General features: G+C 40.3%; 1 protein-coding gene across 4 annotated transcripts in view; it reads right to left on the bottom strand.

Moving 5' to 3' along the window:
- Nucleotides 1-2,349: 2,349 nt before the first annotated feature.
- The window catches only part of sez6l (seizure related 6 homolog (mouse)-like), a 68,601-nt gene continuing 44,950 nt past the window's right edge, over nucleotides 2,350-26,000 (bottom strand). Inside the window, exons 2-17 of one of the 4 annotated variants that reach the window (XM_032570440.1) lie at nucleotides 25,284-25,712; nucleotides 22,875-23,014; nucleotides 21,836-22,031; nucleotides 19,809-19,994; nucleotides 19,520-19,691; nucleotides 18,532-18,698; nucleotides 17,508-17,702; nucleotides 16,960-17,098; nucleotides 15,837-16,033; nucleotides 9,524-9,718; nucleotides 8,651-8,842; nucleotides 7,905-8,099; nucleotides 6,941-6,976; nucleotides 6,520-6,628; nucleotides 5,729-5,834; nucleotides 2,350-5,013 (exon numbers count right to left, since the gene is read on the bottom strand). In XM_032570440.1, coding sequence (XP_032426331.1) covers nucleotides 4,984-5,013; nucleotides 5,729-5,834; nucleotides 6,520-6,628; nucleotides 6,941-6,976; nucleotides 7,905-8,099; nucleotides 8,651-8,842; nucleotides 9,524-9,718; nucleotides 15,837-16,033; nucleotides 16,960-17,098; nucleotides 17,508-17,702; nucleotides 18,532-18,698; nucleotides 19,520-19,691; nucleotides 19,809-19,994; nucleotides 21,836-22,031; nucleotides 22,875-23,014; nucleotides 25,284-25,712 — 2,684 coding nt within the window. In that variant the 3' untranslated portion in view covers nucleotides 2,350-4,983. Of the gene's footprint in view, nucleotides 5,017-5,728; nucleotides 5,835-6,519; nucleotides 6,635-6,940; nucleotides 6,977-7,904; nucleotides 8,100-8,650; nucleotides 8,843-9,523; nucleotides 9,719-15,836; nucleotides 16,034-16,959; nucleotides 17,099-17,507; nucleotides 17,703-18,531; nucleotides 18,699-19,519; nucleotides 19,692-19,808; nucleotides 19,995-21,835; nucleotides 22,032-22,874; nucleotides 23,015-25,283; nucleotides 25,713-26,000 lie in introns of all 4 variants that reach the window. The other 3 variants (XM_032570439.1, XM_032570438.1, XM_032570437.1) reach the window with 3 other exon arrangements.

The following is a 26,000-nucleotide window of genomic DNA, read 5'->3' on the forward strand; positions in this document are numbered from 1 at the left end:
ATGAGATGATTGTAGATTTCAAGAGGAACAGGGTTAGCTCAAACCCTATTTTTATCATAGGAGAAACAGTGGAAGTAGTTGAGGAATATAAATACCTCTGTGTTCACCTTGACAACAGACTGGACTGGAGACGCAGCAGTGAAGCCGTTACATAAGAATGGAATTAACAGACTGGACTTCTTGATGAAGCTAAGATCCTTCAAGGTTTGCGGCACGATGCTGCAGATCTTCTGTCAGTATGTAGTTGAGAGCGTCATCTCTTCTGCTGTCATCTGTTGGGGCAGCAGCATCAGAGCTAGGGATCTAAAAAGGCTCAACAGCCTGATAAAGAAGGCTGGTTCTGTTCTGGGGACGACTGTGAGACCTCTGGAGATGATGACGCAAAGAAGGATTCCTGATAAAATGGAGAAAATTGTAGACAACTCTGACCATCCTCTGTGTGGGGGTTTGGTCTTCAGGAAATATCCTTTCTTGAGTCTACCAGATGGAACCTGAAACAAACAAACAAACATCCATCAATCTTCTGTACACCCTTGTACCTAGAGGGGTCAGGAGGGGTGCTGGTGCCTATCTCCAGCATACGTTTCGGGCGAGAGGTGGGGTTCATCCTGGACAGGTCACCAGTCTGTTGCAGGGAACCTGAAATAACAGGAAGTTAGTAGGAGGCGAGATCAAGGTAGGAATGATGGTGACAGATAAAAAATGAGGAGGATCATTGAGAGATAAACCTTTATTCTGCTCTGTTTGTGCTTTTTCTTTGAAGGTGCAGAATGCTTAACATTTGTGTCAGAACCACCACAGTCTGCCAGTAACTTACCATCTCTGAACCATCAGCTGTTGATCACATCACACCAGTCACGTGATCAACAGCCGGATGTTACTACTGGTGAAAATGACGACAAAGACAACAGGAAGTAGTAGGAGGATGATGATTCTTTTTCCTTACAGTCTGCAGCTGGCTCCACCAGAACTCACAGTATTGCACAGTTCATGAAAACTTGTGTGTCATTTTGTATTGAATCCATAACTCTTCTGTAAAATCACAGACTACAATTTCCCCAAAACTCTGCAGTATAAGTACCGCTCCCAGTATGAGAGGCTTGATGCTCCAAAGCCTGAATAAGACACCAACGTCTCCCGATTACTTCTAGATGATCAAGCGCCATGGCTGAATTTGAATATTTAAACTGGTTACATCCGCTGTCATGACTTTATGTTTTTCGGGGACTTATCGCATGAACAAGCTTATTCATGTGATTTTAATTTAATCTTCTTATTTAATGGAAACACCACAATTGCGAAATTGTATTTGTTTGACATTAGCATTATATAGACAAAAGACTTACACACATTTGTAAAAGAAACGCAGTTAATGAGATCTACCATCTCTTGTGTAATAAAAAAAAAAAAAAGAATGTGAATGTTTACTAGATAATGTGTCACATTGCGCCGGTCATACTGAGTGGATCCATAAAAGTAATAAAAAAAATAAAAACTGAGTGGATCCTGCTAATGACAGCAGCCCGCAGGTTTCTCTGTTCCATCATTACCTGGGTGTGTCCGCCCAGACGGTGCAGCGTTCCCCACAGGCTGGCCATCTGGTTGGGCTTCTTGGGGCGGATCTTGGTCCTGGGCTCTCTCATGTGCTTGTCCATTAACCTCAGCTCAAATCTGACTGGTGATTTTGAATAGAAACTGTGGTTTGGTTCTGCATCAGACTGATTTCAAACCTCAGAGAAATGCAGCCCTGTCTAGTTCTGACTTTTCATCTATTCATTTTAAACATTTTCAACTCACGTCCATGTTTCACCGTGAGAACATTATTTTGTGGTAATGTTAACATTTAGTTATAGTTCACTTCCCTTTAAAGAGTAGGATTGTTCATCGTTTTATATCAATTTTAATGACAAAATCATAGACCTTCTTGAATATGTGGCTAATTCTGAAGTCCGACATCTTGGAGGTCAAAATCTAAACATGGAGTCTGTATTAATAAAAAGAAAAAAAAAACACTGAGATGAGAGATTGGTGGTTTGATGGACGGAAAGGAAATTTAATCTAAAAAAAACCATATTTTATCCTACCTTTCCATAATTCTCCACAGTTAGATTATGCAGAAATCCTGAATAATGTCTCAATTTCCCCTAAGACATGTTCAGTCTAGATAGACTTACTGGAATCTGATGCATTTTAGGGACAACACAAGGCTGGTCAAGAGAAAAGATGGGAATGCATACATTTCAGAAATGAGATTTTTTATATTTTTTCTAAGTAGATCTCTGAAAGAACTAACCTACTATATAAAACATGACATACACACACAAATCTTAAAACACTCCAGTCTTTACAAACTTTTTCACACTTTTTTTAATTCAAGTTTTACTTCTTATTTAAGTAAACTGATCATATTTGTCCAGTCATAATGAAAATGTACATTTATTTTTCTGCATAAAACGTCACATTTACAGTACATCAAAATAAATACGTCTTCTTCTGGGATCGCTTGAGTTGCACTTTAATACTGATCAGTTAACTACAGCTACGCATTTCACATCTCGCAGTGAAGCCTGGTCTTGATCTCTCTCTCTAACCACCAGCCTCTCCTGACGTGTTGCGGCACGTCTGTTAATCCAGCTGCATGCGAACGGAAGAAGACAAGAGTTCTGCGTTGGCCCTCAGTGGACACCTGGGGACAGGAGGCTTTCTGTGTTAGGCCGACTGGATTAAAAAATAAAAGACGCTACATTTTCCTTCTTAGTATTGTCAGCTTTTGGGAAGAGAACATGACTCATCAATGTGGACAGAGAAATTCCCCCTTAGCGTTAGCAGCACCTGAATAAATGAAGTAATTGAAGGAGTGGCCCATGGTCAAATGTGGATGTGTTAAAGTTCCAGTGCAATCAGATGGACAGGAGTTTTTACTTGTTTGTTTTCTTTCTGGACTTTAGTAACCCAAGCACACTATTGTTTGTCTGTTTTCTGTTTCACAAATTCACTGCAGTATGTGACTTTTATAAAATATGCATATATTTTATGTATTTGTTAAAGCTGTTCCCATGTCGTGACAATACGAGACAAATTTTCTGTGAAAAAAAATCCACCTCCTCTGCCTCCTTTCTGTGTTCCTCCTGCCATCTGAACAAATATGCAGCTCAGTCAGAAACAACCAATCAGAGATAGGAGGAGGGTCTTAGCATTGTCAATCATGCTCATGTATGTGTTGCTTGCACCCTCACTCTTTCCCACTGCTGCGCCGCTGCTTCTTCTGTGCAAAGGAGCCTGTCATGAATGCTAACGGTAGTTAGCAGGACCACCGATGACAACGGATAAACAGTTTTCCTGGAAAGGTAAATTGTTCCTCCGCCATTAGCATATTGAGAAACGATATGTGGTTGATTGACAGTGCTAAGACCCTCCCCCTGGCTCTGATTGGTTGCTTCTGATCTGGGGATTTTTGAGAGAAAAGAAGCTCATTTTTTCCACAATTTATATGTCTGTTATACTGTCCTGACATAGTTTAAGAAATCTGCACAAAAAATTGGTTTTATAAAAGTTACCTACTGCAGCTTTGATAAAAAAAAACTAGTATCACTTCCCTGACCATCTACTGGAATGTGAGCTGTAGATAAAGCAGGTTGCACACATTTTCAGACATGAGACGCATCATGTACGCTCCCCTGCTACAGCCTGTAAATGCTATGCTAATCTTGTAGCAATGACTAGTGCTACTTAGGCCATTATTCACTGATGATGATTCATTCAGCTAAGTGGCTCATGCAGAAGATGACCTGCAGTGATTTGCCCTTGAGGTTATTAATTGATGGCAGGACATTTTCTTTCCATGTGAAAAAAGAAATCTAAGGGGGGGGGAAGTATTTTTACATACCATTGTAAAATCTAATTTATTTATATTTGCCTTGTTTTTTGGTGTATATTGGATGTACCTGTGGGACATTTTTTGGCAATGTTATTCAAAAATAACTTTTTCCACAGGAATGGGATTTAGTTAATTTCTCCATTTTGAAACAATCTAAAAGAAATTGACTGGCAATAAAACAAAGTGCCTTAAACATGTATTACTTGTATCAGTTTTGTCCCATCAGCTGATTCAGTATAAGTAAAGCATAGCTTTGCACAGCTGAATGGTTGCCATGGGAGATTAAAGGATTTCTCAAACATGCATGAAAGAATCAATGCAACACTCCAGGTATGGTTCTGATGAGGGAATAACATTATGACATGATGTAAAGCTAAAAAAAAGTAGATTTTACATAGTACTGCGCCTTTAAATCTATTATTTACATCTGACAGCACAACAGAGCCCCCTATGGTCTGATAGGTATGATGCAATAGACTGCAGCGGCATTTTATGTCGCTCAACTAGTTCGCAATATTTACATTTCAATTTGATCTTTCCAAAATAAATAAATAAATAAATTTCTCACCTAGATTTTGAATGTGAAATAAATTAGGATTGTTTTCTGTTGATTTCCTGCATGTAAACGTTTTAAATTTAGCGCAGAAATGTCAAACTCTTCCAGTGACAAAGGTAACTACAAAATACATTAACTTGGCTTCTACAGAAAAAAGGTCTGACAGCAGCTGTGTTACAAATGAAAGGAAAAATTATTAGAAATCTAGTTTCTCCCAAAAAGAACATGTTTTGACCCTCTAATTCCTCCCACGGCGTCCTGTCCCCGACGTCTTCCTTTACTACCGTCCATATCGCCTCCCGCCGATGTGTCACTGACTCGTGTTAATATCTCTTTGCTTCACAGGTTCCTCTTCAGTTTCCCATTATGTCTACAAAAGCTATCACATCTAAGGAAGGGGTAGGGGGAGATGAGTGACTGTCTTGTAGCAGGGAGGGGCTGGACATCATTATTTGTATTTACATGGCCTCCTCCTGGGTAGAAAGGGTCAGGGAGGGATGATGAGGTGTCAGCGCCGGGTGGTTGCTTCAGAAATGTCTTTAGAAATGTCTCATATTGATACTTCATATTCACGAGTGTCCTGCTGAAAGTGAAGCAGAGTGATAGAGGCGGCGTTACGTCAACAAAATCCCAGACAGTTCAATGTTAAGGAGCTTATGTCGTCATTTTTACAACTTTTCCTTTTCAGTCGCGTTTGGGGTTGTAGGCTACTAGCTTTAGCTTCACACCAGGGAAGCGTTTTGGTTTGCTGGTTTGGTCTGGACCAAAAAATGTGGTCCAGACCTGTTGTTCGCAGATGTTGCTTTTGTGTCAGATTTTACTGACGTATCAGGAAAACGTGAATACAAAGGTTCCATCTTGGGCTTTTGTTCGTAAAAAAAAAAGAAAAAAAGAAGGAAACAAAAAGAAAAAAGTAGCTTAATTGCGTCAGAATTGATGTAATTAATTGATTACATTTAATGTGTTACAGTTCCGGCCCAAGGGCTGTATTTATCACACAGCTTAAGCTCTGTAAGTTAGTTTTCTCAACAACATGCCATTTGAAAAGCCAGTTTAAGCTAAAGCTAGACATGTAGCAGGAAGGCTTAGCAGACTCACTGCAGCTGATTATCATAGGTAAGGTAAGGGTTCCAAAGATGTTATTCATGTGAAATCTTTTAAAAAATGACTTACCTGCTACGAGAAAAACAATGACGCTTGTTTGAATATTAAAGCTGAACATGAAAACATAAAAACACAAGGTTTCTATGTTTTCTGCCTCTAACTTATAATAATTTCCACATTTGGACACTTACTCCTCCTGTCTCATAAAGCGGGTTGTCAAACTCTGTCTCCACAGTGATCTGTCGGTAAGGGTGAGGGTAGATCAGTGGCAACCTTAGGTTGGTGTGATATCTGCACCTGTTGGGCCAAAGGAGGAAATCCACATGTTAAAGTCAGCAATTAGACATTACGAAAAAAATTAAAAAAAATTTAAAATTTTTTAAAATTACAAGACACCCAATCAAGTCATCGTGGGACATCTACAGTTTCACAGCAGCTTGTCAAAATGTGTGTGAACTTTAGTATGGCACATTTTTCAGGTCTGGAAAAACAAATTTCAAACTATTTCCTTCCACTTCACAATTATCACATGAAAAAAAAAAAGGTTTTTTGTTGTAATGTGACAAAATGTGAAAAGTTCAAGGGGTGTGAATACTTTTGCAGGGCACTGTATCTGACTGGACGTGTTTATGGAGTAACTTTGGGTCATGCGTTTTGTAAAATATATTAGAAATGAATTGTATAAAATGTAACTCCTTTTACACAGACTATTGTAATTCAACTGCACATTTAAAATGTACATACAGAACAACGTTTCGTTGCAAGTCTCCAGTAATAATAAATAAACGAATAAAATAACAAATAAAAACATGAAAACTAGTTAAAATAGTAAAACATATCAATAGAAATATATACGATAAGAAGGTCAACCATTAGTCTTAGTCTTGCCTTAGTCTTTTATTGGCTCCTGGGTGATAAAAAAAGAAAGTCTTGAACCCGGAGTCGTTTCAGTGATTCTCGGTCCAGGAGTTTTTGGACTCACCTCGTGACGTAGACGTAGGCGCCTCCGAGCAGCACAGACAGCAGCAGAACCAGGATGAAGATGGCTAGCGCTACGTTTCCTCCATCCAGAGGGGAGCCTGCCGTCGCCTCTGCAACTGACACCCAACAAATGAATGATGCAGGATTAATAAGAGAGCATCATCCAGAAAATAAGGAGTCAGGCTGAAGGAGGTTTAGGAAACACAGGCGAATGAAATGGATAAACGCTGGTAGTGGGGCAAACACACAGATGAACACAAATGAACTCAGTATATGTAGTCTACAGAACATATAGATGAAATCTACACAGAGAGAGGAATGCTGGTTTTCTGAAACATCTTTTTCTCCTTTCTTTGTGACTTTTGATTTATCTGTCTGCTAAGAAAAAGTGTTCACTTCTCACCACACAGACAGACACTTACCTTCCAAAGCATGGTTGCCAAAGCAGTCATGGTTAGCTGAAAAACATCATTCTGTCAGTCAGTGCATATGAAAACTGACATCACATAGACTGTTTCTTTTTTGTAGTCTGTATTTTTAACAAAGCCTCTCCTCCAGGTTCACATTCAGTCTTCTTTTTATGTAGTATGCCTGTCAAATCTTCTGATTTGCATAGTCAGTTAAAAAATTAAGTCAAAAATAGAGAAAACGTCCATGTAATGTGCTTTCTAAACAATTTTTTACTGATACATTTTCTAAAAAAACACTTTGACACTTATCCTCGTGTACTGTAAGCAAAACTAAAATAAAGCATTTGCCCTCTTAGATCATTTGAAAACTGCTTTATGCCTGATATTAAACTCTTTGGTGATAGTGAATGGAAGCAGCTGAAAGTCTCACTTTTCCACATGATCAGTCAATGTTTTACTTATTAGGATTTTACCACACCTCATTAATGTAGTTGTGGTGGGACTGGATTAAAATGCTTAATCGGGTTAATTGGAGGGTCTATCAAAAAAACAAAAACGTTTTAAATTCAAAACAGTTTTTTCTTGCTAAATTATGAAATAAATTGATATATGAGCTTAACAACAAAGACATTTATTGTTTTTAATCTGTTACTTGATTTCAGGTGTGACAAAAAAGCAAGGTCAAAACAAATCAACAATTTAAGTTTAATTTAAATAAGATTTAACTGGATTCATGTGACAAAATAGTCCTGCAGAAAAGTGACAAAACCTAAAGGTGAACAAATGACCTCAGTCCAATCTGATACTGAACCTCAGATATCTGTATCAGTGCATAAAGTGGATCAGTTCATCTCTAAATGAGTTGTTACAGAAAATGTGAAGGGCATGTTCTGTAACAACTGGAAATGCCCCTCACATCTTTAAAGCTACAGATTGAGATAAAATCAAAAAGACCAAACTGAAAAGCAAATCTCACCCTGGCAGAGTGGAAGAGGGCCGCTCCAAAACGAAGGGTTCCCGATTATGCACTTAATGGCCACCTCTCCTATGAGCTCATAACCTTGGTAACAGACGAACGTGAGTGACTCGCCGGGCAAGTACAACCTCTTGGACAGGATCTGGTAGCCGTTGTCAGGGAGACCGGGGTTCTCACAGGAAACGGAATCCTCAGCTGGAGGAGAAAAACACGACAAACGCTAGCAGGAGGGATTTTGGTGTTTCTCAACCCCAAATTAGGAATTTTCTTTGTGTGTGTGTGGGGGTGTGCATGTGTGTGTCACAGCGGTACAGACAGATTTGACAGCCTCTGACTAAGGTGACATGAGTCATGGATAATCTCCACCCCCTCGTCCAGGTGGCTGAGGGCTGATTGGTACGCTCTATTAGCATTTCATTTACATATCAAACACTTGACACCTACATTAATAGCCCTGAAAAATACACACAGTCCACACATTATCAGGCCCAGGGTGAAGTGTAAAAGCAGCACTGTCTATGGCTTGCATTAAAGCTGCAAAATAAAGAGAGAAAGACACAGAGAGAGAGAAGGAAAAGAGAGAGAGAGAAGGACTCACACAGACCCAGTCGTGTCAGATGGCCTTGCACCAGGAAACCAAAGTGCCCCTGTTCTCCGTCCTGTGCAGGCTTCTACTGGTCAGACTGTTTTGCTTAACCGTTTCTCTCTAACCGTTCGGTCCCGGCCGCTCTGCGTCGGATACTCACACACGCAGTGAGGGAGTCGAGACGTCCACACGGGCGTCCCCGGCTCGCGGCCGTAGCAGGTGATGGTGGCGCCGCCCTGCATGACGAAACCGGGGCTGCAGCTGTACTGAATGGTGGTGCCGACCAGCAGTTTGGGATCGGACAGGGTTCTGGTGGAGTGCTCCACGTGGCCCGGGTCGGAGCAGTACATGACTGAGAGGAGGAAATAAAACCGCATCAACTTCTGAGCGGTGACTTGATCCTCGGTAAATGGAAGTAGTTTAGTTTTCAAGTGGTGGAAAAAAACAATTGAATCTGTATTAGACCCGAGTGAAGCTGGACCCTCCACCTTCTTCAAATTAAACAAAATTGGTGGCAAAAGTTTGTGCTACGTTTGTGCCGCTACCATTTTGAAGATATTAAGAAATGTTTCCAGAGGTCATGAAAGGTCATCCACCCCTTCCTACCTTCTTCAAATCAAGCAAAAATTGGTGCCAATCAACTCGGCTGAGTTTATGCAGCGAAACCTTTTGTTTGTGCTGCTTTGGCTTTGAAGATATTAATTAAAGTTTAAAGGTAATTTAGTTTTAGTAAAAGTGGGGGGTGGGGGGCTGGTTGACTTTAAACTTTCATTAATATCTTCAAAGCCAAAGCAGCACAAACAACAAGTTTTTGCTGCACAAACATAGCACAAACTTTTGACACCAATCTTGCCCGATTTGAAGAAGGTGGGGGTCCAACTTCACTCAGTTAGATATTAGGCTACAATGTATCAAAATACGATACTTTTTCATCAATGTTTGACCTTAAATCAGTCCATTTCCTACATTTTTGTTTAGAGAATTGGTAAAGTCATTCTAAATTCAGAAGGTTTCCCAACTGAGAAGAACTGACTCTTTTCGCAGAAGGGGGGCTGAGAGCTCCAGGAGAGGTCCAGCTGGCAGGTGAGGGTCTCCCGTCCCACCAGGTCGTACCCGGGGTCACACTGGTAGGTGATCCGAGCTCCTCGCACCAGCGCCACGTGCGACGTCGTCTTCCAGCCGTTCTGGATCTCAGGGAGGTCGGGACAGGAGTCGTTCCGGGAAACCTCTGAGAAGAGAGACGAGAGACAACAGCCTGATTAACTGCCTCTCCTCTCTGACGGTGTCAGCCACTGAGGCCCATGATTGGCTGTAATGAGACGTTTCCATCTCTGTCACTGTTAACGCGGGTCAAAAAGTCAATGTGATCAGTAGTGCTACAGCTGATTATGACACGATGCGGTGAGAAGACGGATGGATTCATCGGGCAGTTACTTCACCGCGGATCAGAGTGATGGATTTCATCTGAGCCGGGCCGTCTTTGAATATCACCTCTGTGCTGATTTCACATTAGAACGGCCTCATTGAGAGTGGCTGACAGTTTTGGTTTTTTTTAATGAAGATTAGAATTTCAATGTGTTTTTCTGTTACTAGGAAAGCAGAACATTTCAAAGCCCAAGTCGCCAAATTGGCGTAAACAAAGATCTTAACTAAAACAAGCGTTTCATTGTGTCTAACAGTGACAAGATCCTTTTTTATTTGTTGCAAAAATGTAGCAAGAGAATAAATAGGTGAGTATTTGTTTTTTATTAACTGGCATCAATTTCACACACGCAAGAAATGGAGCTGATTACTTTTACAAAGTGAAAATAGCAAAATGGATAATGGCCTTGGAAATGGAGGATCATTAACTGTTTCACTATTTGCATATTTCATAGAAAGACACAAGTAATATTATTGTATGTATACACAGAGTCATAATATAATAAAAATTGGATGTCTATATTGGAAATAGAAGTTCATAAAATAGTTACAGTGGACTCCCACCCGTTAAAAATCCATAAATACTTGAGAACCCGTCTAATAAAGGCTCATAAATTCCTATTCTAATAGTCAAGCGTGAATTTTTATTTTACTTGTGTTACTCCACACTGTAAATCGTAACATTGTATTTAATTGAAAAAGATGAATGAATCTAACATGACTTTGGTCAAGGTTTTGCTGTGAAACAAAGTACAATTGGGTGCATTTAACTTTTGTTACAGTAATCACTTGAATTAAATAAGTGAAGGAGCAAACTATCACTGCTTTCCATATTGTCTGTCAAAGTTTGAGTACAGAAATAAAAAGCAGGAACTGTTTCAATCAAGGGATTTTCATTTTATAGAAGTAGTTTCAAGTTACAAAGAACAGTGCCTTCAGAAAGCTGTGGTGTTTATTTACATATACAGAAAAATAAGACTTGGGAGCCGTTAAACATAGATTTATTAAGTTAAGTTACACTCACTAAAATGGCACAAATTAATGTTAATCTGTTAATTTGATGAAAACTAAATAATTTTGAGGCCACAAGTTTTCATATATCTTAAAAGTAAGGAGAACTACTTATGTTTCACAGTGATTTAACAACTATGAAAGAGGATTTTGCTGCATAATGATCTACTACCTAATTTAGCTCACGATTTATATCATTTTACTTCAGTCTACGTCTGAAAATCAAACCGCGATAAATAATTGATATAAACATGAATCATGGCCCAAATGTTAGATTTTTTTTTTAACTTTGATTCTAAAGGTGCCCTTGAAAATCGTCAGCAGCATCTGGGATCCATTAACCTCCAGGTGTGAAGTAGATTAACGCCACAAGGAGAAAGAACACGATGGGTTTAAGTCCCTCTATTCACCTGCTGCCTCAACTGGCAAATTACACCAATAAACCTTAAACAGAATGAAATATTTGTCTCAGTTCATATTCTTATGGTAAAAAAAACTTCCATCAACTACAAAATCCGCTCCTATAAAGATATTTTCACTGCCCAGTGAAAAAAAAAAAAGAAAAATGTGAAGCACTCTTTGCAGACACACAGAGCTTTAACATTCATCTACAAAGACATGATTTTATCTTACGGATGAGGAAGCCTTTTTTTTTTGGGACTAAGTTCTGTTTGCAAACTATCTTCAATTAGTTATATCAGATTTTCTTTTAAGTCGCATGATTTTTTTGAAGCTGCTCTTCTGTGTGTGAAGAGTTTATCCTGTGGCAATAATCTAATAGCGTGACAAATTCAAATGAGCTCAATCATTCAGCTGTTTTGCTGACTGATTAAATATTTAATAATGATTAAATACATATCCAAAATGTATTTTGGATATTCAAAAAGTCTTCCAGTTGCAGTGCTAAATGCTTCTCTGCTAGACTTACAAAATTGAAAAGAAAAAGTGTAAAATGTCTTAATCATATTTAAATTTATCTATAATTTAATATTTATCCTACAGACTATCTAGCTTATATTGGATATTTATGCATAATCTTTCGTAGGGATGCACAATATTATTAGAATGGTATTGGTATTGGCCGGTATTAGCTGTACAATTTAATATCGGACATCGGCCACTCCGACAAAATAATTCGCCGATCTATTTTTTTATTGACTTGGTCTTCCTCTGCTATGCGACCTGAGCATTTTACGGCTTGTCACACACACACACCCCCACTCGCTTTTATTCAAGGAGCACGGCCTCGTGTTGTTGTGGCTACATAATTTACTCCTCCGGGAAAGGCCTGGGAGTTTGTGGTGTCGAGAGGGTGACAAGTAAATTGGACCGCGCGTGTCTCAGTGCGCGCCTAAATTGGTGTCAGGTGTTGGATCTGGGATGCCGCGCCGATCACGCCAGGCGAGTGAGCGGAGGAAGCCACCGCCTCTGAAAGCCCACACTTGTATGTGAACGAGTGTCATTGTGCAATCGGTGAAACAAATAGGATGTGATTGAATAAGGGCAGAGGGAAAGTGGAAGAAAAGCCAAATGAGAATGTGAGGAGGACAAAAATGGAAAAACGGAGGAGGAGGAGGAGGAAGAGGAGGGGACACCTCGAGGAAAAATTTAAATGAATTGAAAGAAAACTAAAAGATTTCTGAATGTGTTCCAGTGAGGACTCTTGATGGTTTTCTGCACTTTTTGTAATTTTCTTTTAAAGAAATCTTAACATTTTAGATTGTTACTTAAGTTGTATTTTTCTCCTGGATATACAAATTAACAAATAAATGTATTTGTGGAAGAAAATTCTCATGATTTGCAGCGTGCGGTGGTGAGGATAATGCGATGAACCCAGGTTATAGAGTGAAAATGATAATTTAATAAACCAAAAACACAATAATCCAGGCAGCACAGATGAGCGGGAAGCAAATACTCACACTGGAAGCAACTGGTAACATAAAAAGCGACACGACAGAACTGACAGGCTGGTACGACAAGGACCCGACAAAGACACAGAGTCACAGGTGGTATTAAATACACAAAGGGTAATCACGGAACGAGACACACCTGGGAACAAACAAGACACAGAAACCCAAAAACAAACACACAGAAAACTAAAATCAACACAGAAAAAACCCAATCCTGACAAAAATATATTGTCTCCTGATCATTTTCAAGGATGAAGCGACAGCTGCTCTTCCACTAATTACATTGCGCAAACTGAAATTACGAAAACAAATTTGCTTAGTGAATTTTGATGAAATGCAAAAAAGTTTTTGCCCTAGGATGAGTTGGTTTCTTGGCCAAACCAAAATACTGTAGGTGTACTTTGCAAAACTGCTTTGGAAACACTTTTTTCACATCACCAGAAACGTTATCAACATTACTACTGGCAAAAACCACAAAGAAGACGACAGGAAGTGGCAGGAGGATGATGATGATTTGGTTTTGCTTTTGGCTCCACCAGAGCTCTTCTAGTCCACGACAATTTCCCCAAAAAGCCGCACATGTAGCCGGTTCCAAGTAGGCGGGGCTTGTCGCTCCAACACCTGAATACTACGCTGATGTCTCCTCTGATTGGATGATAGAAGATGAGCGCCAGCACCATGATTGAATTATGAATTTATATCATTTAACTGTTAACAGCCATGACGTCATGGCAACGATATAAGCTTGTGTCCCACTTATATTCTGGGATACAAGCTTATCACACAATATACCCTTGTATGGCAGGAACAACCTTTTTCACGTGTGATTTTTAATTTCATTTCATATTTAATGGAAACACAGCAATAGCGAAATTTAGTTGTTTTTTTTTTTAAGTCAGCTGAATAGAGACAAAGATTTTGCGCACATTTGTAAAGGAAACGCAGTTGGAGTCACAAAGAATTCACCAAAATCACCAGCACCATTCACTTATATGGAGAACTTAGAATGTTACATTTTCATACAGTAGAATAATCTTGAAGTAACTTTATGTAATTAATCATAGAGGATCCATTCTTAAGGACTTTGTTCTGGATCTGAATGGAACACAACATGAAGGAGTCAGACTTTGCAATCTTCTGAGGTCAAAGTTTTGGGCTTTTTTCTATTTTATTGATTTAAGTTGTAGATATACTTATATTGTAATTACCCATCCATTTAATTACTTTCCTCCTTTTTTAAAGGCCAAAGAAAAACTTTGTAAGATTTTTATTTCCTTCTAAGAAAGAGTTTCAAAGATATTTTAAATTTAAAACGTTTGCTCCTTTTTTATTATTATAGCTATTTTGTCTTGTTAGAATGTATTAGTTTGCTCTTTTTTAATCTGCCTGAATTCTTATAAACAATGGCAGAAACCCATAGGCGTCAGAACAGGGGGGGTCAGGGGGCCATTGGCCCCCCCACTTTACTGCTCTACCCGTCCGCTGGGCTGGAACCATTAGGTTGTCCTGCTGCTCTAAACAGGACAATATTTGACATCTATTTTATTTTTTTAATATTCCAAATATTTAACCAGTCGTTATGAGACTGATAGATTTTTGTCATATCTATCTATCCTGTAGCTGTATTGTGCGGATTTTGGACTTGTAATAAGTAGTTGAGCACAGGGCGCCCACAGCTGTATGCACTGTGGAAGTAAAACAGAAAATAATAATTTTTGAATTTTTTAAAAATTATTACTATTATCTAACCCTCATTACTATTAACAATATTTAGGAGAAAAAAAGATCTATTGTGTCAAAACATCTTGTATGTAGCAAGCCTAAATGTTATTGGTCAGTTTATTTTTGTAAATTTGCCGGCTTGGCGCTTTTTCTGTAAGCTAAAAATGAATGAGCCGAGTTTGAATCCTCCCGTAGTTCTAAGATCGGTCGTTTGGATCCTGCGAGAGCTTTTTACCGTGAGCGAGGTTCTGGCGAGTCGCCGGTTTATGAGCTTTTTGTGAATGTGTGTGTGTGTGTGTGTGTGTGGTTGGGTGAACTGAAGAGCTGACGAGTCACCCGGTTGGACAACTGTTTCACCCGCTACTGGTGCGTTCACACCAATGGTGTAATGATGACAAAACCTTCATACAGACACGGTGTTTTAATACCGTCGATCTGTATTCAGCTGTTCTTAGGTCGGCTGCAGGCATTTATCCTCTTTTACATTTTTCCAGACTCCAGTTTTGTAAATAGAATAAAGTTCATTCCGCCATCTGAATGTTCTGTGTAAAGCTGCCTTCTGCATGTCCCCCACTGACAACATTTTTTAAAGATTATTTTCCACCAAATCTCTATGACCGCAGCGCATTTAATAGCAAACAATCATCAAATCTAGCCAGACCGCAGCGCATGGTAGACCCTGAAACGTTGTCCTCCAGGTAAGGGATGTTTACTGTTTACTATGGGACAAATTGCGACAAACCCACTGAATTGATTGACAGGCGCCATCAAATCAATTGAACAAGTCCTGACATTCAAAGTGCGTAACAGAGGTGACGAAACACCCCATGACCCCCCACACCTCAAAAATGAATCCGGCGCCGCTGCAGAAACCTTTAAGTAATTTCCCTGCTGGGATGAATAAAGTACTTCTATTATACCAAATCCTGTAAAAAAGTCATTCCTAGAAGCAGTTCAGTCCTGCTGTTTCTGAAGCAACAGGAGGAAATATCTTCTCTTCCTCCAGGCTCAGACACCAACCTGATAACCCAAAACTAGAGTTGAGACTCCTAAATAACAAGCAGCAGTAAAATGTATTATTAGGAGTTGATATGACACGTTTTGTCCAAAGGAATTCTATAAAATACTCATAAAATGGCAAACAAATCAGCATGTCTTTAAGTAAACACATAAAACTGAAATGTTTTTAGTGGCTTAATGCCTGTTTACAATGGAGAAGAATTGTAAAAGTTCTTCCTTCATCAGATCTGGGTCCAGGTCTAATGGTTCCTAAGTGCTCACCGATGTAATTGATGATGAACCCCTCCCCCTTCCCGAAGACAAGGCCGGCAGGGTCAGAGTGGAAGGTCACGGTCAGGTCCGGCGTGCTGGACGAGAGCTTGAAGGGGCTGCTGCCTCCAACGTAGCGACCCAGGATCCGGGTCGTGACCTCATCGCCGTCCGTGAAGGTCAGCATGTCGCTGTCGCTGATGTTTAGTCTGAGGATGGCGAGGGCGAGAGGAAGAAGAATCGCCACGAGTGAGAAAACAGTGTAGCTGGTCAGGAGGACTCAGAGAGCAGATGTTGACAACTGAATGCACTGCAGACCAGAAACGCCCTGGGCTAAACACTAACGGGGAAATGCTAAATAGCCTGGAAACATGTTGTGGGAGCATCTGAGATGCTTAACAGCCCCACAGGGCGCCGTGAGCTCAGGTTAGACACGGAAAACGAAATACTTTATGACATATTTCTGCCAAAAAAAAAATGCATTTGATAAAAGGTTTTTAATGGGGTTTTGTTTGGATTGTGTGAAGAGGCAATTCAAACTGTTTGAGCTTGAACTCTCCATTTAAAGAATTATATTGTGATTTATAAAAGATCCAACCTTCCCAGAATGTCCTTTACTGTCCAGTAGTAGGGAAATAAAGGATGTGCTTCATTGAAAGAATCAGTATTATATAACATTGACTTTTTTAGCCAGAATTCCCTGTAGTTAAGGAGTTAAATTACAAAGTCAAATTCCTCTTAAGTATAACTTTTAGAACAAGTGAAGGTAAGAGTTACTTGATTGCATCATAAAATGTCTGGAAAACAGCCATCTTATACTGTCTCTTTAGTAGCATATTTAAAACTTGTTTTTGGATGTAAGCTTCAATCTCTGATCGCTGATCTGCTACGGTATTGAATCTTTGCTGTTCTGTTTTGTTGCCTTAGTTTAGTAAAACCTCTTTAGCAAGTATAATAACGTTAATACTGAACAATAAGTAGAGGAAGAACTACAGTACATCCTCTATGACCTTAAACTCAGAGTTTTACATTTAACTGGAAGTTAAACACCAACAGGCAGTTCATTTCTTTTCTAAAGTAATCAACTAACGTTCATATTTGACTCTCTGTCAAGTAAACAATGTGTTTTCCTTACAGCTGGACATCAAGCAGCACTCGTTTATCTTCGCCGACGTGTATCCTCCAGCTGCAGTCCTCTCCTTCTCCATACCACTCCGGCCAGTTTGGGGACAGGATCACTCCGCCCGGACCTGTCAGGTCCCCGCCGCACTGGGCTGCAGCGGGACAGACGGACGACAGAAAGATGAGGATAATTTAGTAACGGGCGGTCCTCAGTGTCAACTACAGATGTGCTGATTGCTAGTTCTGTCTGATAGACTAGCTTGCCACTTATCTTAAGTGAAACAAAACAGCTGAAATAAAACACTTAGCAGCGGTGTCTACCATTGCAGAATTAACAGACATCATATTTCAGATGAAAAGAAATCTCAAGTCTCTGTTTCAATCTTTGTTTTCTTTTTTCCTTTATCTCAAGCTTTTTGTGTTCCTTCTTTTTGTTGTTGCCTGGAATCAAAACGTTTGACAACAAACAATTGACCCCTACATTAGACTAATGAGTTTTACAGTAGATTATGATTTAGGGTGAAAAGATGAAAACCTTCAACATGAAGGTCATTCTTTTACCTTTGCAGAGCGGCTCCGTGTCGTTCCAGTACGGGTCCCTGGCGCTTATGCACTCGATCACCGGAGGGCCCTGCTCTAAAGAGTGACCGGGGTCACAAGTGAACTGAACCACCGTTCCCACGCCGTACAAGGGGTCCGATGTGGTGAAGTTTCCATTTTGGAGGTAAGGCTCGTAGCAGTGGCCACGCTCAAAAGCTGAAACAGCAAAAAGAAAGAAGGATGTCAGGAACACTGTGTGGGTGTGTGTGTGTGTGTGTGTGATTCTGAAAAAATGTCTGCTCATTTACTGGAAATATGAGTCTTAGTTAATTTGTCATTTTATGTCCAGTGATTGGATTAAAATGGTAGAGGAAACGTCATCATGCTTTGGCAACATCAAGCTGCCAGAAAACAGAAACTTTATCTCCTCTTCTGCGGATCAGCAGCTCCCTCCCTGGCAGTCCGTCAGAAAGCAGCTTGGCAGAACATCACGTTAAGCCAGGGGTGTCCAAACTTTTCACAGCGTGAGCCAAAAATCGTCAACTCAAGAGTACTCCAGGGCCAGAAGATAAAAAAACATTTTTTTAAAAACTAATTCTGCAAAATGTTTTACTGAGAATTTATTTCCTGCTCAACAATAAACTAGGCATGAAATAATTTATTCAAAGAAAATAGCCTGATTTTTTTTTTTTTTTTGGCAGAAGGTAATGTGTAAATCAGTGTAGATCCAAAACGTCAAGAGGGTTTTACGAAAGAAAGGCAACCACTTGATTCATTTATGTTAGGGTCAGTTAAGGAAACCTGAATCAGATTTAGTGTATTCACAGCAGTAACGATATGATTTAGCTCAATGTTGATTTGAAAACTTCTAATAATGTAATTAAAAGCAGATTTGGAGACACCAAATAGTTTTGTCCAAATTGGGGACAAAAAGCCTCCATTTGCATCAACCACCTGCACTGGTGGGACATATTTGTGCCCGGGCCCCAGCAGTGTTCCTGCCTGTGTGTGTGATGTGTTTTATCTGTAACCCGTGACCCTCTACCTTCATAGCGGATGTTAAACCCGGTCTCATGGTTGGGCTGATCGGTGATGAACTGGACCCTCACAGCCGGACCTTCGCTGATCACCCCCTCAAAGGGTATCTGCCCACCCCGCCCTGAATCGAACAGCACCACGGAGCCGGCGTCCAGGCCGCTCCACAACACCAGCCTGAAGGGAGACAAACACAACAAGATCAGCAGAATATTTCAGACTCATCCGTTGAAGAACTTAGGGGTGTATTCACACTAGCCATGGTTCGTCCTCTTTAATCAAACTCCAGTCCGTTTGCCTAGAAACCGGTTTGATCCGGTTTGTTTGTGGAGGTGTGAATGGATAATCGAACTCTAATGCTGACCAAAAAAGTAAACTCTCGTCTGCCTAAGAACCTCGGTCTCTGTTCGGTTGAAGTGACCTCTGGTCTGGTTGGAATGCATATGTGAATGCCAAGTGAACCAGAAACTGCTCCACAAGCAGGAAGCGGACTACAGGAAATTCTGGCTAAATCGCAACCAAACAAAAGCATGAGTCTAGCACTAGCAGGGGAAATAGGTCATTGTCATTTACCAAAGACAAAAGAGAAATCCTACAACCGCTCAAATCTCCATCTTGTTTATATTTTGTGAATAAGGAAGTTGTGCTCAGTGTCTTCTTCTGAGGTTTTTGTGTTGTTTCCTTCAGTAGTTCTTGGTGCAGCGCCATCACAGGTGAAGAGAGGAGCAAGGTTTTTCTAATAGTTTGGATTGTTTACCAGTGCAATGTGAAAGAGAACGGCACCGACTGAAACTGTAATAAATGTTGCACCTTTGGTCCCCAATCAAACCGAGTCAACCGGACTATCAGGTGTGAGGTGAAGTAAACACATCTTCTTTAAAACAGACATTTAAAGGAGCAGAGGCTGTTTGTAAATGGATACAGCATGGTCTTGTATCCATTAGACAACTTGAAACTTGACAATGATCCTGGGATAAACGACCCTGTTTGGCCCCTACCTGTCGGTCGGCCCCAGGGCCAGCCTCTCCAGGTGCAGATGTAGTCTTTGGTCTTTCGGTGCCTCCAGGGACCAGGAGCAAGAACGGTCCAAAGTAGCATTTGGTCCATGTTGGGGGGAAGGCGACAGCACCCGCCCCACTGTTGCATTCTTCACCGTCCCTCCACAAAGAGCTACAGGGAGGAGGGAACGCTTTACACACACTGGGGCATGAGACCACTAACTCAACGTCTTAAACCGTCACTGGGAACGCGTCAATGTTGTGAATCTACACACACATACATACTCACCCCTGCAGGTCGGCTCCTTGCCGCTCCAGACCGGCAGCGAGGCGTTGATGCAGGTGAGCTGCGGCTCCCCCTGCAGGTGATAACCCATGTGGCAGTGAAAGCTGGCTACGCCTCCAGGGAGCAGGTCCAACACCAACACCTCCCCGAAGTGAGGTCTCTTTGGAAGTGAGCAACTCAGCCTGAAGACTGAGAAAGAAAGAAAGAGATTCACTGTTGACGTTTGACCAGATCTGTGTTGGGGTTACCAGAGAAACCAAACATCAAACCAACAAGGTGATATTTAATTCCTTTTAGCTTCTTTTTTTCCTTTACTTCGCAAAATAGCGATCCTCTGCACATCTTTTCTCCATATGTGAAATGTAAACTTTGTGCCAGTTTGCTTGTTAGAAAATGTACATACAGCAGCACATACCATATTCTCAATAACTAATGTATTTAAAACAATCTTATTATGTAGTTACTAATGTTTAATTTCTGATTACTTACATGTTGTAATAAGAGATTTTTTTTTCTCTGCTTGAGTATAGCTAGGACCAGAACTGTTCAGTTTAAATCTCAATGAACTGTCTGGAGTTTCTCAGTCCATCTAAATGAATGTACATCAGATGCAAGATCACATCCACAATCTACAGGTTTCCATTCTACAATGTGAGAGAAATTTCAGTATTTTTACAGTATGTCTCACAAATATTAGTAGCATTACAAAACTTTGTCAATGTTCCGCTAATGTTGAACCCCCCCACAATTTCAGCATTTCCACTAAATAAGCAGCGCAATTAAAATCACACATGAATAAATTTATTCTCGCGATAGTGCACTGATAAACATGCTGCACCATGATCCTCCAATTACTTCCTGTTGTCGTCTTCTTCGTTGTTTCCGCCAGTGGCAACTTCCCATTGTTGATCATGGGACTTGTGTGATGCATAAAAAAGTTTCTAATTTATTTAAAACAAATGAAATGACTTATTTATTGATATAAACCGATTTTGAAACAGCTAATAAAACCATCCGCCCTACAGCGTCAAAATATTTTATGGAAAAACGATTTTTTTTTTCCAAATTTGCGCATTCCTTTAAGTGAAGTTATTTTTGAAACGTCATGTTGCGTAATTTCATGGTGGCTGGAAACGCAGCTGTAGACATGAAGCAGAAAATACAGGAACAAACTTGCTAAAAGTCTCAACGGAAAGCTCCATCAAATACTGTACATTTACCTTTTTTTTCTTCTTTTGACAATTTTGACAATTACATTCAAATAAATCAATGCAAAAAAAATATTGAATGTAAATACTGGTTCTGTATTGGCCCATATATGTAAAAGGCAGAATCCCAAAGATGGCATTGGATTTTTTTTTTGTAGCTTCCTATGTTGCTTTCTCTCCTCAAAATTGTTAACTTCTTCATGCTTTAAATGATTTTCCTGTCATTTATCACTGGCAGGATCATTTATACACAGAGTTCCCAATCACCTGTAGGTACATTATCATCTGAAAAAGCTTTCCAGGCTTGATGGGATTAAAATTTCTTGCCTGTTAATTTCGGTTTGTTGTTTCTCACGTCTTATTTGATCAAACACAAATCTTCCTCTGCATGCAGCGTTTTGATCTGAGTCAGCACCATCGCAGGAGCGACGCAAAAGTATGAGACGGCTGTGATTAACGGCCCAGGTGGCGCTCTGATGTCCCCTCCGCTCCTCGACGCATGTTAGAACCGCGTCCTCAGACACACACGTGAAAACAAACATGAACACACACACACGCCCGCCGTATCCTCAGCCTCCTAATGAGACGAGAGACGATTAATCAGAGCGCTAATCAGCTAATTCACATGACAGATTCAATCACCGTGCTGAGTGACTCAATGAAAAGGTATTTGATTATGCAATTAACACGTACACTTTAGAGAGCACAGACAGCCTCTCGGCTCCCGATGAAAGGGCTGTCGGATGATTCCATAACCAGTTTGTATGAACACATGATTAGGTTTTTGCTGCGTTTGTGTGCCTATGCGGCATGGCGACTTACTCTGGTAGTGCAGCTGGAAGAGGCCCAGGCTCCCCTCTGGTGCCGAGCGGTAGTAGACAGACAGAGAGTTGGTGGGACTGCGGATCACCTGACCTTCCACCAGCAGCGTGTGGTTGGCCAGAACCAGCGTGGCGCCTTGATCGTCCACGCCCCTGATGGACAGCTGCTCGCTGTCCGACAGGTTCACGTTCTTCACCTGGAAACGCAGGAAGTTAACGGGGAGGCAGTCAGACACCGCAGCAATAAGAGATGATTGGAGATGGGGGAAAAAAACAGAAAGCATTTCGTTTTCTTTTTGTTTAAAGGGGCAGAATTATGTTCAGTTGTTACCAAAATGCTGTACATATCAAATATGACTTAAAAGAAATTTGATTTTGACACCTTGAAATTGGGCCTCTGTCTCTTTAAGAAGCTTCTGCTCTTTCTGACACTACACCTTCTGCTTGTTATTACAAGAATGCCATTCCAGTCAGTTTATATCCGTTTTTAGGAGCGTTACACTGACACGTAGTTCATATGATGAGCTCTGCTCCATGAATGGTTTCTATGGGAAACTGAAGGATTCCTCAAACATGCACAGAAGAATCACGGCAACAGAAAATAACACAATATTATGATGTAAAACTAAAAAAAAATAAAACTAAGAGAAAGAAAAAAGATTTTACACAATACTGCCCCTTTAAAACAGTCAACCATTCCCAAATAGGAAACCTAATTTACAAATGCTCAGAAATGACTCATGTTTGTGACATTCGAACTGGATCTAAAGAATCCCTTCATCAAATGTTACCATTTGAGGAATTCCAGTTCCTGCCCGTCTTGCTTGGCTGATTCAGAAACGACAAGCCACCAGCAGGAGGCAGGAGTCAGCCTCCAGACTAAAGGCATCCAACATAACGACCAGAGCACAAACACTGCAGCATCCTCCATTAAAGCCGCACTAGTTGTGATAACCAGACGCAGGTTGCAGGCTGCGAACACGTCCCAGCCTGGCTGCAGTTCTGCCGCCGTGGGATTTCCCTGAGGGGCGCGCACACACCTGCAGTTCCACGCCGTAGCCGGTGTACACGGTCACGGTGTAGGTGCAGTGCAGGAAGAGGCCGTCGGGCAGAGGCGGGTTGTCAGAGGAGTCTATGTATCCCTCTGGGTCGGAGAAATTCACCATGCAGCTGGATGCAGCTGGAGGAGAGAGCAGAGAGTTCAGATTATTTCCCCCCCGTTGAATTCGTTTGTAATCCCTTTTAATGGCATTCTAACTGGAACCACTCTGGAAATCCCCGCTGTATGTAATTAAAGACAGAAATTACAAGGACTTTAAGCAGTACGGAGGAAAAAGGTGCAGCCAGGTCTCCAGGCCGTTAACAGGCTCAGGGTAAATAGACACTCTTCTTCTTCTTCTTCTTCCCTCTCAGGCTTTTAAGAAGCTCCATGCTGGACTGAGTCACATAAGCCTCTCCTCATCAGGATTCTTGCACTTCACTTCAGTTCATTTCATTACAATTACAATTCAGTTCAATATTTATTTTTAAACCTTTCTTTTCTTATATTGAGAATACTTAAAGTTGTATTTGTTTCTAGTTAAGCTGGAACATTCCTTTCTAAAAACAAATGCAATTCCATTTCATAATGATACAGAATTTGTCAAAAGCTAAATAGTTTTGCATTTTGTCAGATTATAAACCAAATGAAAATGGATTTTGTTAAAGAGTTTGATCGAAACACAAGGCCAAATCCCAATCGGCAGGTCAGGCTTTTTAAAGATCGGTAATCGGCAAGAAAACTTCAATCTGTGCATTCCTAATCATCACCTTCTTGAAAAGAATGAAATAAAATAAATAATCAACACCTCTTTCTTTTTGGCAAAAAAAATTACTATTTTAGGAAGGTGATGATCTGATGACGTTATACGTAATGATGTTCTTTAACAAAGTGTTGACGAATCCCTGTTTGTGTCAAAGTATCTCTTAGTTAAGTGACCTGATGTTGTTTTGCTAATTTAGAAATTTTGAAAGTTTAAATAGAATCATCAATGATTGGTTTACTTAAAACTTTGAAATATGGACTTTAATGATTTTATTCAGTTGCGATTTGATTGGAAACCTTGAATATGAAACAGCTTCAGCTTGCAGAAAGATTTATCAGTGTTGGTAGTTTGTTTATATTTGACTGAAGCAGAAAAAAATGATACATTTTTAGTTATTGTTTCCCTTAAAGGCTGGTTGAGAAGACCATAAATTTCCCTAAGCACTTCTGATTGGCTGATCAGGCCCTCATGACGACTCCTTCTCCAGAAGCTGTCGCCTCACGATGCTGAGTTCAGGGACTGACCACAATCAGTCAGTCCCTGGTTTCTGGTTTCTGGTTGAACGTCGTTTTCTTTTTCAGTGAGAATGAATGAAAGTTCCCCTCAGATAGTTTACATGCATTTCTTGTGACTCAGTGCACAGAGTGATGCATACTTACATTTACATGAAAACTGAGGAAATTTAGTGTTTTCCTCCAACTGAGGTTTTCCCATCATGCATTATTTTATGAGGATAAATGTGGTTCAGTTTCATCATTTAGGTTTAAACAATAAAATATTCAAATTATGAACCTACATTGGGTTTGATGCTCCTTGAACTTAAAGAAAAAACACTGAACTCAGTGTATTTTGGTGAGTTTTCCTCTCAAGTTGATGATCAATTTGACATATCAGAATTCGAGGCTTTTATCTGATTTCTATCTTATGGTTTCTTTAAACAGCTAAAAAAAATTATACAACAGGATAGGGGGAAAATTATTCTTAGGACTGAATTTCATATAATACTGATTATGTCACTGATTTTTAATATTTGGTAGTATAGATTAATATAGCACTTAAACATTTTGGATATTTTTTGTAGTATTAAAAAAAAGCTAATAATTTGTTGAGACCAAATAATCCAAGAAGAAAGTGACTGACAGTCTGCTTTCACGGTTAAAAAAAGTTATATTTCTCTACAAACCAAACCAAAACACCATATTAAAAACACAAGATTTAAATAGATGTCTTAATGTAAATAGTAAAAGCTAGCTATGCTAAGATGATAATAACATCATAAAACAGCTTTTTGGTTTAGACAGGCACTGGAGATATTATTGTTCTTCTTTCAAAAGGAAATTCAAACTGCCACTTCACAGGAAAACCAACATTGAAAGAATGGAAGAAAATTGTGTTCAAAACCATTTTCAGATACCCAGGGTATTTATTGTTGCAGACTGCAAAAATCTCATTTAACTTCAAACAGCGTCTTTTGTCCTGAGTCTCTTCCATGTTCTTAAGGTTTGCTGGGCTAATAAAGAGCGCATGAATTGCTGCAACACATATTCAGAAATATTCAGATGCAACATTTTTCAAAGCTTGAAAAAAATAAAAATACTATTTCATTTAAGTATTTTAGAATGCCAGTTTACCTTTGACACATACCTGATAAAGGCATTTCAGTGTCCACGTCTGGTACAGTGGTTATTTCTGCCTCTGGCTCCGGTGTGTGTGTCCTTGTGTGAGGCAGCTGAGAGTGTGTGTCTGTGGACGGCGGTTGGCTTGACGCCGCAGCTGACGCTGGGGACTTTGCCCTCGTCGGTAATCCCTCGCTTTGATGCTCCTGGGGGTTGCTTCCGTGGAAGGAGTTGACACTGAGTCCTCTGCCCAGGAGAGGAAGCAGATTCTGGGGCAGCGCAGAGGGGACGACCTCCCCTTTCTTGGAGACGAGGCGTCCTCTTTGGGCCAGCACAGAGTGCAGGAAACCTTCTGCTGCGAGGCTGGAAGTTTTACCTTTAGATCCGTCTTCCCTTGTGCCGGCTGTTGTCAACACTGGAGACTGAATTGAGAGGGGGACTGTGGGGACTTCTTTATCTGAGAAGAAAAGGAAATCAAAGGATGAGTCACGACAAGTGTCAAGACAGGAAATGACTAAAATGACTTGAAGAGTAAGGTCTGGGTGGTTGTGCCTCTGTCCTCCATTACAGCATCTGGATATTAGTCACATTATTGGTCTGTGAAAACCACAAACTTCAATGTGTTTTCGTAGCATTTTGGATGATAGATCAGTGCATAACCATGAAGGAAAATGAATAAATCTGTAAGCGTTTGTGCAAAGGTGAAATTTTACGACCACATATGGTTTCACACAGTAAACAGCTC

This window comes from Xiphophorus hellerii, chromosome 8 (assembly GCF_003331165.1).
Source record: "Xiphophorus hellerii strain 12219 chromosome 8, Xiphophorus_hellerii-4.1, whole genome shotgun sequence".
NCBI classification, from domain to species: domain Eukaryota; kingdom Metazoa; phylum Chordata; class Actinopteri; order Cyprinodontiformes; family Poeciliidae; genus Xiphophorus; species Xiphophorus hellerii.